This window comes from Macaca thibetana, chromosome 2, assembly GCF_024542745.1.
Source record: "Macaca thibetana thibetana isolate TM-01 chromosome 2, ASM2454274v1, whole genome shotgun sequence".
In the NCBI taxonomy this organism is placed as follows: Eukaryota; Metazoa; Chordata; class Mammalia; order Primates; family Cercopithecidae; genus Macaca; species Macaca thibetana.
In genome coordinates this window covers 98,487,801-98,506,518 of record NC_065579.1, presented here as the reverse complement: position 1 = coordinate 98,506,518, position 18,718 = coordinate 98,487,801, and the positions used below count along the sequence as shown (strand labels likewise).

General features: G+C 41.2%; 1 protein-coding gene across 3 annotated transcripts in view; it reads right to left on the bottom strand.

Moving 5' to 3' along the window:
* The window catches only part of TCAIM (T cell activation inhibitor, mitochondrial), a 67,989-nt gene extending 50,052 nt beyond the window's left edge, over positions 1 to 17,937 (bottom strand). The window contains exons 1-3 of one of the 3 annotated variants that reach the window (XM_050778377.1): positions 17,738 to 17,937; positions 4,656 to 4,728; positions 1,561 to 1,696 (exon numbers count right to left, since the gene is read on the bottom strand). In XM_050778377.1, the coding sequence (XP_050634334.1) occupies positions 1,561 to 1,696; positions 4,656 to 4,684 (165 nt within the window). In that variant the 5' untranslated portion in view covers positions 4,685 to 4,728; positions 17,738 to 17,937. Of the gene's footprint in view, positions 1 to 1,560; positions 1,697 to 4,655; positions 4,729 to 17,219; positions 17,602 to 17,737 lie in introns of those variants that run through there. The other 2 variants (XM_050778378.1, XM_050778379.1) reach the window with 2 other exon arrangements.
* Positions 17,938 to 18,718: the final 781 nt, after the last annotated feature.

Sequence of the window (18,718 nt, the reverse complement as noted above, 5' to 3'; positions counted from 1 at the left end):
GGTGCTGGGAAAATTGGCTAGCCATAAGTAGAAAGCTGAAACTGGATCCTTTTCTTACTCCTTATATGAAAATTAATTCAAGATGGATTAGAGACTTAAATGTTAGACCTAAAACCATAAAAACCCTAGAAGAATACTTAGGTAATACCATTCAGGACATAGGCATGGGCAAGGACTTCATGTCTAAAACACCAAAAGCAACGGCAACAAAAGCCAAAATTGACAAATGGGATCTAATTAAACTAAAGAGCTTCTGCACAGCAAAAGAAACTACCATCAGAGTGAACAGGCAACCTACAAAATGGGAGAAAATGTTTGCAATCTACTCATCTGACAAACGGCTATATGCAGAACCTACAAAAAACTCAAACAAATTTACAAGAAAAAAGCAACCAACCCCATCAAAAAGTGGGCAAAGGAAATGAACAGACACTTCTCAAAACAAGACATTTATACAGCCAACAGACACATGAAAAAATGCTCATCATCACTCGCCATCAGAGAAATGCAAATCAAAACCACAATGAGATACCATCTCACACCAGTTAGAATGGCAATCATTAAAAAGTCAGGAAACAACAGGTGCTGGAGAGGATGTGGAGAAATAGGAATACTTATACACTGTTGGTGGGCCTGTAAACTAGTTCAACCATTGTGGAAAACAGTGTGGCAATTCCTCAAGGATCTAGAACTAGAAATACCATTTGACCCAGCCATCCCATTACTGGGTACATATCCAAAGGATTATAAATCATGCTGCTATAAAGACACATGTACACATACGTTTATTGCAGCACTATTCACAGTAGCAAAGACTTGGAATCAACCCAAATGTCCATCAGTGATAGACTAAGAAAATGTGGCACATATACACCATGGAATACTATGCAGTCATAAAAAAGGATGAGTTTGTGTCCTTTGTAGGGACATGGATGCAGCTGGAAACCATCATTCTCAGCAAACTATCACAAGAACAGAAAACCAAACACCGCACGTTCTCACTCATAGGTGGTAATTGAACAATGAGATCACTTGGACACAGGAAGGGAACATCACATACCGGGGCCTATTGTGGGGAGGGGCGATGGGGAAGGGATAGCATTAGCAGATATACCTAATGTAAATGACGAGTTAATGGGTGCAGCACACCAACATGGCACATGTATACATATGTAACAAACCTGCATGCTGTGCACATGTACCATAGAACTTAAAGAATAATTTAAAAAAAATAAAAAAGAGAGATTGATCATGATAATAGAGGTCTCAAGTTTTCTTTCAAACCCTCAACTGTACTTCAAAACTTGGTGCCAAAAACATGATTACTAGTACTCTAAAGAGTTTAAATGACAGCTTTATTGCCTGCACAAAACAATGACAGCTTTGATAAAAAAAGCTCTATTTTCAATTTTTGGTCTCTACATTTCACATTAGTTCAAAGCATTGATTATATCACTACAACAGAATAATCCACGTTTATAGAACTCTATGTATTATATTGTATCAAAGGTAAATAAGCAGAAATGTACACTACTGGTTTAAAAATAAATAAATGTTTACCCTTTCTACGGGGTGCTGTCCAAAGAAATCTGGATGTACTGCAAAATAGAAAGGCCTCAAGGCATTGACTGCTTCAGCTCCTGATAAAGCTCTTGAATAGGGAAACCAGTGTGGAAATATCTTCTCTAGACATAACCTTTTAAAAAGATGTGGGCTGGTTATTCATTGAGGCACTCACACACACACAAATCCTCAATGTATAAGGTGACAATAAAATTAAACGTACTATGCACAGCAGAAACAAGATAGATACTTCACGGTTTTCTGAAATCTATTAGTTTTACAAGCAATGAGTACCACATGATTTCTAAAACAGTGGTTATAGTTTTTTCTTGTGCAAAATGAGAAATATTAAATAATATTATAATTTCCCCTCAATACTCCACTTTGAAATTCAGCTGACTTCACTGCAAATGGTAACAATTTCCTTTCTAATTTTCTTATTCAGATCAAAAAATCTTAATATCCAATAGTGTAATTCTCTCTATATATCTATATCTCTCTCTTTACATCTATCTCTTTCTCTTTCTTTCTTTCTTTCAGACAGAGTCTTGCTTTGTTGCCCAGGCTGCAGTGCAGGGGTGCGATCTCTGGGGGTCAAGTGATCCTCCCACCTCACCTTCCCAAGTAGCTGGGACTACAGGCGCCTGTCACTACACCCAACTAGTTATTTTGCTGATCTCAAACTGCTGGCCTCAAGCAATCCTCCCGCCTTACCTTCCCAAAGCAATGGGATTACAGTCATGAGCTACCATGCCTGGTTCAATTTTTTCCTTATAGTAGCAAACATTTTGATAATTATTATACTTAAAAAGAGATACAGATGTCTTTTAGCTCATTCCCTCATTATTAGCATGCTAAAATTATACTAGTTGGATAATTTGATATTCTCATTCTTTTTTTTTTGAGACGGAGTCTTGTTCTGTTGCCCAGGCTGGAGTGCAGTAGCATGATCTCAGCTCACTGCATGCAATCTTCTGCCTCTTGGGTTCAAGTGATTCTCCTGCCTCAGCCTCCCAAGTAGCTGGGACTACAGGCGTGTGCCACCACTGCCAGTGAATTTTTTTTTTTTTTTTTTTGTATTTTTAGTAGAGACAGGGTCTCACCATGTTGGTCAGGCTGGTCTCAAACTCCTGACCTCAGGTAATCCACCCGCCTCAGCCTCCCAAAGTGCTGGGATTACAGGCATGAGCCACCACACACGGCCGTGATATTCTTAAGTTTTGTAACCCACTTGAGAGTGTTTTTTAAAAGTACAGTGTTTAAATCCAAATGAAATTACTTGCGGTTTTTTGAAAGCACTTCCACGACACCTATTTTTAAATGTTATCATTTACCTTTTCCATCCTAAGCTTTTATTTTATTTATTTATTTTTGAGACAGAGTATCACTCTGTTGCCCAGGCTGGAGTGCAGTGGTGCGATCTTGGCTCAACCTCTGCCCCCTGGGTTCAAGAAATTCTCCTGCCTCAGCCTTGCAAGTAGCTGGGATTACAGGTGCATGCCACCATGCCCAGTTAATTTTTGCATTTTTAGTAGAGACGGGGTTTTGCCATGTTGGCCTGGCTGGTCTTGAACTCCTGACTTCAAAGGATCTCCCTGCCTCAGCCTCCCAAAGTGCTGGGATTACAGGCGTGAGCCACTGTGCCTGGCCCAACCTAAGCTTTTTATAATGAAGTCTCTAAACATTGCACATGCCTCTGTTCTCATACATTAGGTGTGCCAAGTCTTTAGAAAAGTTTTATGTTTTTAAAATGGTAGAGATTGTGGAATCATTTCTGGTGATTTTTAAACAATCTGGAGACCACCAGCCTATTTGCAGATTATCTTTTATTCCTCCCATATATTTGAACCTTTTATAAAGTCAATATATGGATTTGTACCTCAAGGATTAGAACAGGAGTTTAAAGCAAAGGAAACAATCAGCCAGGATTAAATATGAGCTAGTCTAAGTACACCACAGTTGCAACTCCACTTATCCCTCTGAGCTTCCGTTCTCATTTCCCAACGTCTGACATACACTTAGCTCTCCTGCCAGCTGCTCAAATTTTGCGTATCTAAAAAAGGAGTACAAGTCATTATTGTCTTTTTAAATTCAGCCTGGTTACAGAAGGCCAGAGAGCAGCTAACAACTCAATTCACGATTATCTTCCTTATTTTTGTTATTGTGGTACCACCTTTCTCAATGTTGTAAAGCACAAAACCCAAATTAGTTCACTACCCTCATTCACTTTCAGTTAGTAAAGTCTTCTCACTTTACAATGTTCAATGAAATCATTCCTTCTTCCCACGTTCTCTGCTATCAATTATCATCACTACAAAACTAGACTGTACACTCTCATAATTAGTCTACTCTGCTGTCCCTTTCTCTAACTATATTGGGTATCACCAACAGATTAACTTTCCTAAAATCCCACCATCACTGTATTCCTTACTCAAACAGCTTTGGTGGTGCCCTAATTCCTGCGAATAAATCCACTCCTTAGTCTGGTATTTGAAACCCTCTTTCATTGTTTCCCCATCTGTCTTTCCAACTTGATCTCCAATCACTCCTTATAGAAACCCTTAGTTCCAGCTCCCAATAATCTTCCTCATTTTCCCCTTTTTGTCCTACATAATTTCTAAGTCCTAATGCATCCTCCCTGACCTGCATTTTCACCTATCCAAACTGAACAATTACTGCACACCTGTGATGCTCCAGGAGGCATTGTATCTATTCCCCCAGAACCTTCCCTTCTGTATTCTCATTAGTCTCTCCCTCTTTTAAACTCTAAAGAAAAGAAACTGTGTGCCCTAGATGCTTGAAACGTAATACCATAAAGTGAATTGTGTTAAGAGGAAACTTGATCTGTTTTTCTGTTTAAGCTTTTCACACCTAACTATTCTGAAGGACAGTATTCTTTTCACCTTCTACTCTGAATGTACTCTTGGAGGACCTGTCTTATATAAATTTTCTTCACTTTTTTGTTCCAGCTTTCCACCATAATATAACTTCAGAATTAGAAAAATTGTAACAAACTGAAATAAACCAAATGCATAACAGACCTCCTCCGCCACCCCCACAATACTAATTACAGATTGGACGACGATACTTACCTCCTCATAGGTCTCAGGTGGCAAAACATTTCTGAATATATATGTACGTCAACTTCCAGGCATCCATTAATTGCTTAAAAGTTAAGCAGATATCACAAATGAACAAGTAGAATTTTAAATGTAAAACACATTATGATTTATATTATCACCCAAAATATGAAATACTTAGTTATTAATCTTATAAAATATGTATAAGATCTAGATAAGGAAACCTACAAAACTCAGATGAAGGAAATAGAAAGACTAAATAAATGGAGAGATACTCCATGTTCATGGATAGGAAGACTCAATATTGCCAAGATGTCATTCTTCCCAACTTGATCTATAGATTCAATGAAATTACAATCAAAATCCCAGCAAGTTAGTTTGTGGATACTGACAAACGGATTCTAAAGTTTATAAAGAGAGATAAAAGACCCAGAGAGTAGCCAACTCAATAAGGAAGGAGAACAAAGGTAGAAAAATGACACTACTTTATTTCAAGACTTACCCTAAAGCTACAGTAATAATAAGACAGCACGGTGTTGGTGAAAGAATGAATAGAACCATGGAACAGAATAGAGAGCCCAGAAATAGATTCATATAAATAAAGTCAACTAATCTTTGGCAAAGGAACAAAGGCAATCCATTGGAGCAAAGACAGCTTGTTCAACAAATGACACTAAAACAATCGGACATCCACATGCAAAAAAATTAACCTGGACACAGACCTTACATTTTTCACAAAAATTAACTCAAAATGGGTCATATACCTAAATATAAAATGCTATAAAACTCCTAGAAGATAACAAAAGAGAAAATCTAGATGACCTTGGGGATAGAAATGACTATTTAGTTATAACACCAAAGGCACTATCCGGCTTAACTGGTAAGCTGGACTTTGGTCAAACTGAAAAATTCTGCTCTGTGAAAGAAAGTGTCAAGAGAATGAGAAGAAAAGCCACGAACTTGGAGAAAATATTTGCAAAAGACACGTCTGATAACAAACTATTATCCAAAATATACAAAGAACTCCTGGCCGGGCGCGGTGGCTCACGCCTGTAATCCCAGCACTTTGGGAGGCCGAGATGGGCGGATCACGAGGTCAGGAGATCGAGACCATCCTGGCTAACATGGTGAAACCCCGTCTCTACTAAAAATACATAAAAAAAATTAGCCGGGCGTGGTGGCAGGCACCTGTAGTCCCAGTTACACGGGAGGCTGAGGCAGGAGAATGGTGTGAACCCGGGAAGCGGAGCTTGCAGTGAGTGGAGATCGTGCCACTGCACTCCAGCCTGGGCGACAGAGCGAGACTCCGTCTCAAAAAAAAAAAAAAAAAAAAAAAAGAACTCCTAAAGCTTAACAATGAGAAAACAAGCAACCCAATTAAAAATGGGCAAAAACCCTTAACAGACACCTCACCAAGAAGACATACAGATGGCAAATAAGCACATGAAATGCAGTTCAACATCATGTATCCTCAGACAATTGCAAATTAAAACAAATGAGATGCCACTGCAAATCTATTAGGATGGCCAAAATCCAAAACATTGACAACACCTGCTGGTAAGGATGTGCGGCAACAGCAGTTCTCATTCACTCCTAGTGGGAAGTGAGGATGCAAACAGGTGCAGCCAGTTTGCAAGACAGTGCGGCAATTTCTTACAAAACTAAACATACTCTTACCATACTATACAGCAATAGTAGTCCTTGGTAATTTACAAAACAAACTGAAAACTATGTGCACGCAAAAACCAGTGCACAGGTGTTTATAGAGGCTTTATTTATAACTGCTAAAACTTGGAAGCAAACAAGATGTGCTTCAGTAAGTAAATGGATAAACTGTGGTACATCCAGACAACTGAATATTACTCAGGCTAAAAAAAAGTCAGGGAGGAAACTTAACTGGATACTACTAAGTTAAAGAAGTCGGCCAGGTGCGGTGGCTCACGTCTGTAAGCCCAGCACTTTGGGAGGCCGAGGCAGGTGGATCACGTGAGGTCAGGAGTTTGAGACCAGCCTGGCCAACACGGTAAAACCCTGTCTCTACTAAAAATACAAAAATTAGCCTGCTGTGGTGGAGGGCGCCTGTAATCCCAGCTACTAGTGAGGGGAGGTAGGAGAATTGCTTGAACCCAGGAGTCAGAGGGTTGCAGTGACCCAAGATCGTGCCATTGCACTCCAGTATGGGCAACACCAGCAAAAACTCTTGTCTCAAAAAAAAAAAGTCAATCTGAAAAGGCTATATACCTGTATACTGTATGATTCCAAGCATATGAATTCCAAGCAGTCTGGGAAAGGCAAAAAGTCTGAAGACAGTACAAAAAGATCCATGGTTGCCACGGGTTAATCGATAGGGAGGGATGAACAGGCAGAGCTCAGAGGATTTTTAGGGCAGTGAAACTATTCTGTATGAATGATACTACAACGGTGGAAGCATCATTTGTCAACATTTGTCAAAATTCTTAGAATGGACAACACCAAGTGAACCCTAAGGTAAAGCATGGACTTTGGGTGATAAGGATGTGTCAATGTAGACTGACTGTAATAAATATACCATTTTGGTGTGGATGCTGATAGTGAGGGAGGTTATGTGTAAATAGGGATGGGAGTATATGAAACTCTCTTTACTTTCTGCTAAATTTTGCTGTGAACCTAAAATTGCTCTGAAAATTAAAGTTTATTTTTAAAACAAGCTATGGAGATAAAAGTGGGGGAAAGGATTTGAATCACATGAACTTTTCCAATAATTTAGATCTTTAGCAAGATATTCGAGTATATTATGGTCTCCACATCAACTGACCAAATGATTTTTAAAATCCTATGAGCAGTACCTTATTAAAATTTTGCAAGGCCCTATTATTCACATAATAACCATCAGGTAAAAAATTATTTTCTCCCCTATGTAATTGAGCTCTGAGCTTTTCCTGTTCTCCATTATTCCATTCTAGTGGAGAGCTGCTGAGTAGCACGTTCTCTCAAAACAATCATCACATGGCTAAAGTCCTATTCTGTCACATCTTAAGTACCAAAATGTTTTTAATATATTATATATACATATATATCTTTATATATATAATAGATATATAACTAACATATAATATATACATAACATATATATAAGTGAAGCGGTGAATATATGTGAAGTAATCTAATGAAGCATAACTGTTATTAATAGAATGACAGAAAATTTTAAATGAAAAATCAGGAATTATCTTTTTAAAAAGTACATTCTTAAACAAAAATGGATACTTCAATTTATTTCTAGGTTGACTGACGTGGCAAGAGTTTCTTGGAGACAGAATGCGTTCATAGGTATCCATTTAAATATTAAAACGGTGGGTTGGGCGCGGTGGCTCACGCCTGTAATCCCAGCACTTTGGGAGACTGAGGCGGGAGGATCACCTGAGGTCAGGAGTTCGAGACCAGCCTGGCCAACATGGTGAAACCCTGTCTCTACAAAAAATACAAAAATTAGCCAGGTGTGATAGTGGGACCCTGTAATCCCAGCTACTTGGGAGGCTGAGGCAGCAGAATCACTTGAACCCTGGAGGTGGAGGTTGGAGTCAGCCAGGATCACGCTACTGCACTCCAGCCTGGGCAACAGAGTGACACTCTGTCTCAAAATAATAATAATAATAATAATAATAAATAATAATAAAACAAAATAAAATAAATTTAAAAAGGTGATTTTATTTAACCATGAACATTGATATTTTGAGACAAATACAAAGATACAGAAAATACTTCTACCATTTCAAAGATTTCTGAGATCAAATGGAGACACAATGAGGAAAAAAAAAATTGGGGGCTAGATGCAGTGGCTTTTGCCTGTAATCCCAGCACTTTGGGAGGCCCAGGCAGGCAGATCAACTGAGGTCAGGAGTTCAAGACCAGCCTGGCCAACATGGAGAAACCCTGTCTCTACCCAAAACACAAAAATTAGCCATCCATGGTAATGTGTGCCTGTAGTCCCAGCTGCTTGGGAGGCTGAGGTAGGTGAATCGCTTTAACCCGGGAGGCAGATGTTGTAGTGAGCCGAAATTGCGCCATTGCACTGCCTGGGCGAGAGAGTGAGACTCCATCTCAAAAACAACAACAACAATAAAAAACACAAAAAAAATTTGAACTATTTGAAGGTTCAGTGTTACCTGTGAGGGACTGAATTCTCACCAAACTTCATCATAAGGTGAACAAAATAACCTAGATTTAGTTAAGACAGCACAAGTGCCAGACCCCAAGCTTGCAAAGAAAAAAAGACTAGAAAAATATGCAATCTGTAACAATGGCTATCTCTAGGTGGTAGGATATTAAATGTTTTAATTTTGCTTCTTATCTCCTATATTATTTACAACAAACATGTGAAATATGTTTTTTAAAAAAAATCATCTGCATATAATGGTTCCCACTTGTAATCCCAGTAATTCAGGAGGCTGCGGCAGGAGTATTGCTTGAGGGAGGCCAGGAGTTCAAGATCAGCCTCTGGGCAACATAGTGAGACCCTGTCTCTAAAAAACAAAAAAGTAGCTGGGTGGTGGTGTCTGTCTGTAGCCTCAGCTACTCAGAAAGCTGAGGTAAGGATGGCTTCACTCTGGGAAGTGGAGACTACAATGAGCTGCAATCGTGCCACTGTATTTCAGCCTGGGAGACAGAGCAAGACTCCTGACTCAAAAAAAATTAAAAAAAAGAGAAAGAAAAAGAAGGAAGTGGGGCCTTTGGGAGGTAACTGTCAGGCCTCTGAGCCCAAGCCTGCACATATACATCCAGATGGCCTGAAGTAACTGAAGAATCACAAAAGAAGTAGAAATGGCTGGTTCTTGCCTTAACTGATGACATTACCTTGTGCAATTTCTTCTCCTGGCTCAGAAGCTCCCCCACTGAGCACCTTGTGACCCCCAGCCCCTGCTCCCAAGAGAACCACCCCCTTTGACTGTAATTTTTCACTACCTACCCAAATCCTATAAAACTGCCCCACCCCAACTCCCTTTGCTGACTCTCTTTTCAGACTCAGCCCACCTGCACACAAAGCCTGTTTGGTGGCCTCTTCACACGGATGCATGTGACATTTGGTGACTCGGACCAGGGGATCTCCCTTGGGAGAGCAATCCTGTGTCCTCCTGCTCTTTGCTCCGTAAGAAAGATCTACCTACGACCTCGGGTCCTCTGACCAATCAGCCCAACGAACATCTCACCAATTTTAAATCGGGTGAGCGGCCTCTTTTTACTCTCTTCTCTAACATCTCTCACTATCCCTCAACTTTTCTCCTTTCAATTTTGGTGCCACCCTTCAATCTCTCCCTTCCCTTAATTTCAGTTCCTTTCCCTTTCTGGTAGAGACAGCGGAGACACGTTTTATCCGTGAACCCAAAACTCCGGCACCAGTCACAAACTTGGGAAGACAGTCTTTCTTTGGTGTTTAATCACCGCAGGGATGCCTGCCTGATTATTCGCCCACATTTCGGAGGTGTGTGATCACCGCGGGGACATCTGCCTGGATCCTTCACCTTGGTGGCAAGCACCACCTCCCTTGGGGGGCCTCTCTTTTTTCTAGGCTTGCCTCCTTCACTATGGGCAACCTTCCACCCTCCATTTCTTCTTCTCCCTTAGCCTGTGTTCTCAAGAACTTAAAACCTCTTCAACTCACACCTAATCTAAAACCTAAATGCCTTATTTTCTTCTATAATACCGCTTGACCCCAATACAAACTCGACAATAGTTCCAAGCAGCCAGAAAATGGCACTTTCAATTTCTCCATCCTGCAAGATCTAGATAATTCTTGTCGTAAAATGGGCAAATGGTCTGAGATGCCTGATTTCCAGGCATTCTTTTACACATCGGTCCCTTCCTAATCTCTGCTCCCAATGCGACTCGTTCCGAATCTTTCTTCTTTCTCTCCTATCTGTTCCTTCAGTCTCCACCCCAAGCTCTGAGTCCTTTAAATCCTCCTTTTCTAAGCACCCATCTGACCTCTCCCCTCCTCCCCAGTCTGCTCCTCGCCAGGCTGAGCCAGGTCCCAATTCTTCTTTAGCCTCCACTCCCCAACCTTATAATTCTTCTATCACCTCCCCTCCTCACCCCGGTCCAGCTTACAGTTTCGTTCCACCACTAGCCCTCTCCCACCTGCCCAACAATTTCCTCTTAAAGAAGTGGCTGGAGCTGAAGGCATAGTCAAGGTTTATGTTCCTTTTTCTCTATCAGACCTTTCCCAAATCAGTTAGCATTTTGGCTCTTTTTCATCAAATATAAAAACCCAGCCCAGTCCATGGCTTGTTTAGTAGCAACCCTTAGACGCTTTACCACCCTAGACCCAGGGGGCCAGAAGGCCGTCTTAGTCTCAATATGCATTTCATTACCCAATCCTCTCCTGACATTAGAAAAAGCTCCAAAAATTAGATTCCGGCCCTCAAACCCCACAACAGGACTTAATTAACCTTGCCTTCAAGGTGTACAATAATAGAGAAGAGTTGCAATTACTTGCCTCTGCTCTGAGAGAAACCCCAGCCACAACTCCAGCACACAAGAACTTCAAAACACCTAAGCCACAGCGGTCAGGCATTCCTTCAGGATCTCCTCCCCCAGGATCTTGCTTCAAGTGCTGGAAATCTGGCCACTGGGCCAAGGAATGCCCACAGCCCGGGATTCCTCCTAAGCCGTGTCCCATCTGTTGTGGGACCCCACTGGAAATTGGACTGTCCAACTTGCCTGGGAGCCACTCCCAGAGCCCCTGGAACTCTGGCCCAAGGCTCTCTGACTCCTTCTCAGATCTTCTTGGCTTAGTAGCTGAAGACTGACGCTGCCTGATTGCCTCAGAAGCCTCCTGGACCATAACAGACACTTTGGGTAACTCTTACAGTGGAGGGTAAGTCCGTCCCCTTCTTAATCAATATGGAGGCTACCACTCCACATTACCTTCTTTTCAAGGGCCTGTTTCCCTTGCCTCCATAACTGTTGTGGGTATTGACGGCCAGGCTTCTAAACCTCTTAAAACTCCCCAACTCTGGTGCCAACTTGGACAACATTCTTTTATGCACTCCTTTTAGTTATCTCCACCTGCCCAGTTCCCTTATTAGGTCGAGGCATTTTAACTAAATTATCTGCTTCCCTGACTATTCCTAGGCTACAGCCACACCTCATTGCCAGCCTTTTCCCCAGTTCAAAGCCTCCTTCACATCCTCCCCTTGTGTCTCCCCACCTTAATCCACAAGTATAGGACACCTCTACTCCCTCCTTGATGACCGATCATGCACCCCCTTACCATCCCATTAAAAACTAATCACTCTTACCCTGCTCAACGCCAATATCCCATCCCACAGCACACTTTAAAAGGATTAAAGCCTGTTATCACTCACCTATTACAGCATGGCCTTTTAAAGCCTATAAACTCTCCTTACAAGTCCATTTTACCTGTCCAAAAACCGGACAAGTCTTACAGGTTAGTTCAGGATCTGCGCCTTATCAGTCAAATTGTTTTGCCTATCCACCCCGTGGTACCAAACCCATATACTCTCCTATCTTCAATACCTCCCACTGGATTTAAAAGATTTAGTACAAAGAATGGAAAGTAGCTCAGTAATAATTTTTCATATCGGTTATGTGTTGAAATTATAATTCATTAAAATTAATTTCACTTTTACTTTTTTAAAAAAGTAAAACATCTAGTTTTTGGAAAATTTTAAACTATATCCAAGGCTTACATTCTATTTTTATTGGACTGTGCTGATCTAAACACAGTTAATGGGACTGTCAAAGTAGGTAGTTTGCACCATGGTTTGGAAAGGAAGGCAGGGAGCTTGAGATCTGTATTCAAATCTTGACATCTTCAGTGACTGTGTGAGCAAGGGCAAGTTACGTTACCTTCTGGAGTCTGTTTCCTCATCTCTTAAATAACACAAATGGTTAAGGAAAGTCTGTCGTAACACCAAAACATTTCTTCTTTTTTTTTTTCTTGAGACAGAGTCTTGCTCTGTTGCCCACGCTGTAGTGCAGTGGCATGATCTTGGCTTACTGTAACCCCTGCCTCCCAGGTTCAAGTGATTCTCGTGCCTCAGCTTCCCGAGTAGCTGGGATTACACTCACTTGCCACCACGTCCACCTAATTTTTATATTTTTAGTAGAGATGGGGTTTCTCCATGTTGGCCACACTGGTCTCAAACTCCTGACCTCAGGTGATCATCCTTCCTCAGCCTCCCAAAGTGCTGAGATGACAAGCCTGAGCCACTGTGTCCAGCCTCAAAACGTTTATTTAATGTGAATCAGCTTATGTGCAATTGGTCAACAGGGGAAAGACATTATATATGCATTTTTCCCCCAACATATTACTGATTTGAAGTGATCAGAGGTAGGCTTTCTACAATTTAGAAGAGAAAAAAAAAAGGCTTTAGTGATATGTAAAGACCTTCAGGAAAAAAAAAAATCTCTTGGTAGTTCTTTTTTTTTGGTTTAAGAAGCAGATGTTTAGTGGGTTCATGTCTGGCTACATTTTCCACTTTATCAAACCATCTGGCAATGTGCTAGGATAAATGAAAAAGCTAGAGATTTCTAAGTCTTTAAAAAAAATGGATAGATAAATAAAGCTACTCCTAGATTAGAACGTTAATCTTGACAAAACTGGTCTAAACTAGATTTAATTGTACTAGTATGTTTATTAGGGTTAGGGTTTTTGTTAGGGCTCTTATAAAAGTTTGTTCAGTTTTGGGTGTTTTTTCCTCCACAAACTGTTACTTTTGCTTATTGTTTGGCAGCATGTCAGGATTTCCAGGAATGCAAGTATGGCATTACAGCAGAAACATGTGGATATATATAAACATTCTGTCCCCACTCCAAACTGCCTTTTAATTCTGAATCTTAAGTTTTCATTAACCGAAAGAATACTCTGAGCTAACACAATGCTAATCTGCTAGACAGGAGTACAAATTAGTCAATGAAATTAGTGAATATTTTATTGAATTTTGTCTTTATTTATAAAAAAGAAAAATTACAATTCTAATACTAGTAATAAAGAATATGAAATGAAATACAAATGAGAAAACGACATCTATATTGCTATTTGGTCTGTATCTGATGCTCATTGGACTGAAGTTACCTGGACAGCACATTTAAGATAAAATGGTGGAAAGACACAGACAAAATGCTAGAAATATTCAATAAGACTTTTCTAAAAGGTGAAATCTAATTTAGAACCTAATAATGATGTTTAAGCGCTCTGGATGTGGAATCCCACATCTGACTTTGTGTACATGTTTTGAGGGATACACCACTTATGAAAGTAGGGGCTATCTTTATCATAGAATTTTTGTGAAGCTTAAGTAAAATAATACGCATAAGGGATTTAGCCACATTTAGCAAGTAAAAAATTCATTAAAGTTGCAACTATTGGCCCGGCGCAGTGGCTCACGGCTGTAATCCCAGCACTTTGGGAGGCCGAGGTGGACGGATCACGAGGTCAGGATCGAGACCATCCTGGCTAACACGGTGAAACCCGTCTCTACTAAAAATACAAAAAAATTAGCCGGGCGTGGTGGCGGGCGCCTGTAGTCCCAGCTACTTGGGAGGCTGAGGCAGGAGAATGGCGAGAACCCAGGAGGTGGAGCTTGCAGTGATTGCAGTGAGCTGAGATTGCGCCACTACACTCAAGCCTGGGTGACAGAGCAAGACTCTGTCTCAAAAAAAAAAAAAAAAAAGTTGCAACTATTATTATGTCAGAGTATATTAAAAAATGGCATAATTCTTTTTTCCACCTAATGTTGGATAACATTTTGCTCAAATATGCAGTTAAATACAACACTTTATTTGAAAACAAATTTTGAAAAACTTTGTTGAAAAACTCAGAATTATCACAATAAGGAGTCGATGTCTGAAGGTCTTAAAAAATACAAGGTAGTAGACAATTTTGCCAAGGCTAGAGTTTAAAAAGTACAAATGTATAATCTAATTTCACAAATTTTTCTCTAGAAAAATACTTTTAATTCATCAGAATTAAAAAGTAGCTAGTTGTTTATTTTTACCATTTGAAGACAAAGTTAGCACTTGCTAACCAATAAAAACACAAGTTTTGATGGAAGTAGCATTTCTCTCTTCAAAATAAAAAACTAAAGTGAGTATAATAAAGTTATATTGTGCTGTGGGAATTGTCTTTTTATGAATTAATACTGACTTTTTGAAGACAGCGTTCTGGGGCATGGAGAAACAATGAGAGAGCAATAGAGGAGAAATGAGAGGGAATGTGACTTTTTCTTTTTCCAGCAACTCTCCTCTCTCCCATAATGGTAGCCAATTCATATTTCTAGAGGAAAATGCCTATATACATAAAAATATATTCAGTTAATAATTCTGCTATCCATTAAACAAAATTATTGCTCTAAGATGATGACTTCTTATACAAATCATTGGAAAAAATTAAAAATATATTTTCTTGTTCTGTTTAAGAATAAGAACGAACAACTGAGTCCTATGAGTCTTTTGAGTATTTCCTATAAGCTCTTATTTAAGAATGGGCTCTGAACACTAAGTGACAGATCAGGATCTAGTTTTGGAAAAGAGGAAAGGGATAGGGTAGGAAGGAGAGAAAGAACTCTTAGGGCAGTGGTTTTCAAAGCAGCAACAACATTCATGAGAAATGCAAATATCAGGTCCCATCCTAGTCCTGCAGAATCAGAAACTGGGTGGGATCCAGGAATCTGTTTTAACATACTCTCAGGGATTCTGACGCACACTCAGGTTTGAGAACCACAGTATTAGGGAATCCTGATTCTATCACCAAAGAGGATTCTGGGGCATCTGTTAATGTTTAAGCTTTAATTCTTTAAAAATAATTATTTAATACAAACTTGGATTTTTAGCTACCCAATTTATGCTAAAAATCAAAGGAGGATTTCAAGTTTTTGCTTGAATTAGTTCTTTGTTTCCTGTATGGTTTACGTACTTTTCAGACTAAAAAAACAAAATTCTAAGTAGAGACAATGTTAAGAGTCCAGCAGGTTGGCAGGCATGGCTGCTTGCCTCTTCCTAACGCCCAGATCTTGGGTTAGTCTTTAACTTTGTAAGAACAGAACCCAATTTTAATCACTTCAAACAGATATATGCGGACTTTGGGAAAGCTAAATTAGAAGGCCTGATAACTAGAATGTCAATCTGTAAATTTACTTTGAGATTATGAATGCTAAGACAACTAGAAGATTCACATATAATGTTCTTACTCTCTCAGGACTAGCTACACAGAAAATCAAATTACTATCAGCTGACTGAAGACACATTGCTTCAGAGTAGAGTTGGGTGCTCTCATTCAGACACTAGCTGCAAAAGCCTAGGGCATCCACATCAACTGCAGGCTTCTCCTCTTCAGACAAATTGTTACATAGGTGGTTCCTGTCCATACTGCACATAGCCCACTATACTTCCACATGGAAAATGCTATAAAATAACTAAAGAGGTTGCACTGTCTTATCAGACTTGGAAGGCATACTGAGTCTTTAACTCACCCATTCATCATCACTTATGGGCCAGGTCCTGCGTAAAGCATTGGGACTAGGAAAATATTAACACAATTCTAACACTCAAAATACTTTTAGAGGGAGGGGGGAGTGTAAAAACAGACACAAGCAGATAACTATAAACGCAGTAAATGCAATAATACAAACATGCACAGAATATGAGAAACTCCCAGACGCTACACTTAGAATGGGACGGGGAGCACTCAGGAAGGTCTTCTCTAAGGAAATGGTGCCTTTCCTGGAAGGGGGCAGAGGACCGGGAAGGATACAATTTATTTACAAACCATGGTAAATGACTACTTTAATCTACTTAATAGTGATATTAGCTTCTGTTTCATAAAATGAAAATTTCAAATTTTACCTAAAATCTGTGCTGAGGCATTAAATCTGTGCAGTTTCAAACCAAATTTGGAGGAAAGATACGTAAATCGGTGAAAAATCCAAATTATGGAAGAGTACACGAAAAACGGTTTTGTTTTGCTTAAATCACTTTCAACTAACACAGAAAGAATAACAGTGTGTGCCAAATAGAGCTCCCAGGATTGAGCTTTGACCATTTGGCACAACTTTTATTTGAAAGTAATTTAACAAAATTAATATCATGCCACTCTCATTTGAACTGTGACTTCCTTTAGTGACTATCCTGTAAGGTTTCTGAAAGCAGTTTGTTACATCAAGGAGGGATAAAAGCTGCAATTTTCATGGCTTTTCAGTTGAATATGTACTTCTTAGAGTAGGGGCAAAAGGCAAAAAGAGTAAAAGCAGGAAAAGCTATCAGATAAATTAGCCTAGATTCTGTAGCTTCCTTTTCTCAATCTCTTGCTATATGAGATTTAGTAGGTAACAATTTCCCGTAAACCAAAGACCTCGGTAAAATATAAGTCGGAAACAATAAAACCTAAATCGTCTTTACGTTCTCATTTCAAAGCGAGTTAAAATGTAGATGCGATGCGGATACTGCGGCCCCCGGCACCGCCTCAGTTCAAAAGTTAGCACGCTGCGCTAAGGTGGCTCTGAGCACTCCCCTCCGACCCCGCTTCCCACCCTGAGAGGGGCATGAATGCACCACCGGAGTCCCTCCCCTCTTGCTCCTTACAGTTCTGGCAAGGGTCCGACGCGAGGGCTTTGTCCGACCAGTTCCACCTCCCACCCAGTACACCAGGAGAGAGGACACTCGCTCCGCCCGCAGGGTTGTTCGGCCGCGCATGCGCACCGGGGCGTCAGCCGGCCAACCAACGCGCGACGCACGGCCAGGCGCTCCCACCTGCCCTGGCCCCACTGGGCGACAGGTTCTGACGGGCTCCTAGCCGCAGTGCTCTCTGATCCCTAACCCCGAATTCTCAGCTGGACCCTCCCGGCTCCACCTGCCCCCAACACCCTCCCCTCTCCGGCGGCGGCAGAGCGCTGGAGGCAAGCCTGGGAAGGGGGACGGGCTGCAGGTGACGCCCTGGTTGGCTGGAGCGTGCCAGGCCTTCCCCCTACAGCGCCTGCGCGCAGCCAGGGCGTGGATTCAACCTTCCGCAGTGCCCTGCCTCTAGCTGACGTCAGCACTCTAGTGACTGCTGCACCTTCCCCGCGAGCTTTGAGGCCCCCACCCCTCCGAGGCCTTCTTACCGGCCGCCCTCAGGGGTCTCGGCGCCCTCCGCTGAAAGCTTTAGGAGGCGCGAGCGAGCACTCCGACTAGGCCGCAGGGACTCGGAAAATGATGGGCCGGCAGGTGGTGGGTCCTGACGCAAGGGTCCGCAGGGAACGGAGAAGGGCAACCGAGCACGCCCTGGATCTTGAGGAAGAAGGGGAAAGGGGCTGCTGGAAGACGCGCATGCGCCCTGCGGTCCCTTGCCCCAGGCGCCCTGGCAGGGGACGAGACTCTGCCGAACTCCCGGAGCTGGCGCCCGGGGACGAGCCTCAGTGGAGAGCCCCGAATTTTAAAAGTCTCATTTAATTATCTCTTTTGGTTTTTCTTGTATAAATATAGCCAGCTTTTAAACATTTCTTTTCCGGCTTGCGTTGTTTGGCTTTGGCCCATTCAACACCTATTTTTAAACGTTAAGCATTCTCCAGTCAGCATGAAAGTTTTACTGTTGGTTTTATTTTGTTCCTGTAACTTTGATTCCCCCCACCCCCGCACCCAGAAACTGCCACAGATGAAATCAAGCAAATAGAATTGCGAGCAAAGATCACCTGGTGGCCATTAAGCAGACCATCCTGAGGCAGAAACTCCTTACCTGAGGAATTTAGAAGTAACTAGACTTCCCTGTTATCTAAAGCCAGCATCTGGTACCAGACTTCTTCCCTTCAAATTTAAAAGTAACTAGAATTTCTATACATCTCCATAATGCACGCATGTCAAAACTCATTGTGTACCCCTTGCCATCTGCTCCATGCCCCAATCAACCCCTGCCCCCTACCATCCAGATACTTTATCACCCTCACATACTCGCACAGGAGTTACATATGCCACCAGTACAGAGTCCTCAGAAAATCCCCCAAATATTTTGCCTCTCCACAAGGTGGAAAACGGAGATTTGGGAACAATTTGAGTTCATGTCCCTTTTCCATTGTCTGATCTTTGGCAAATTCAATCCAAGTTGGGTT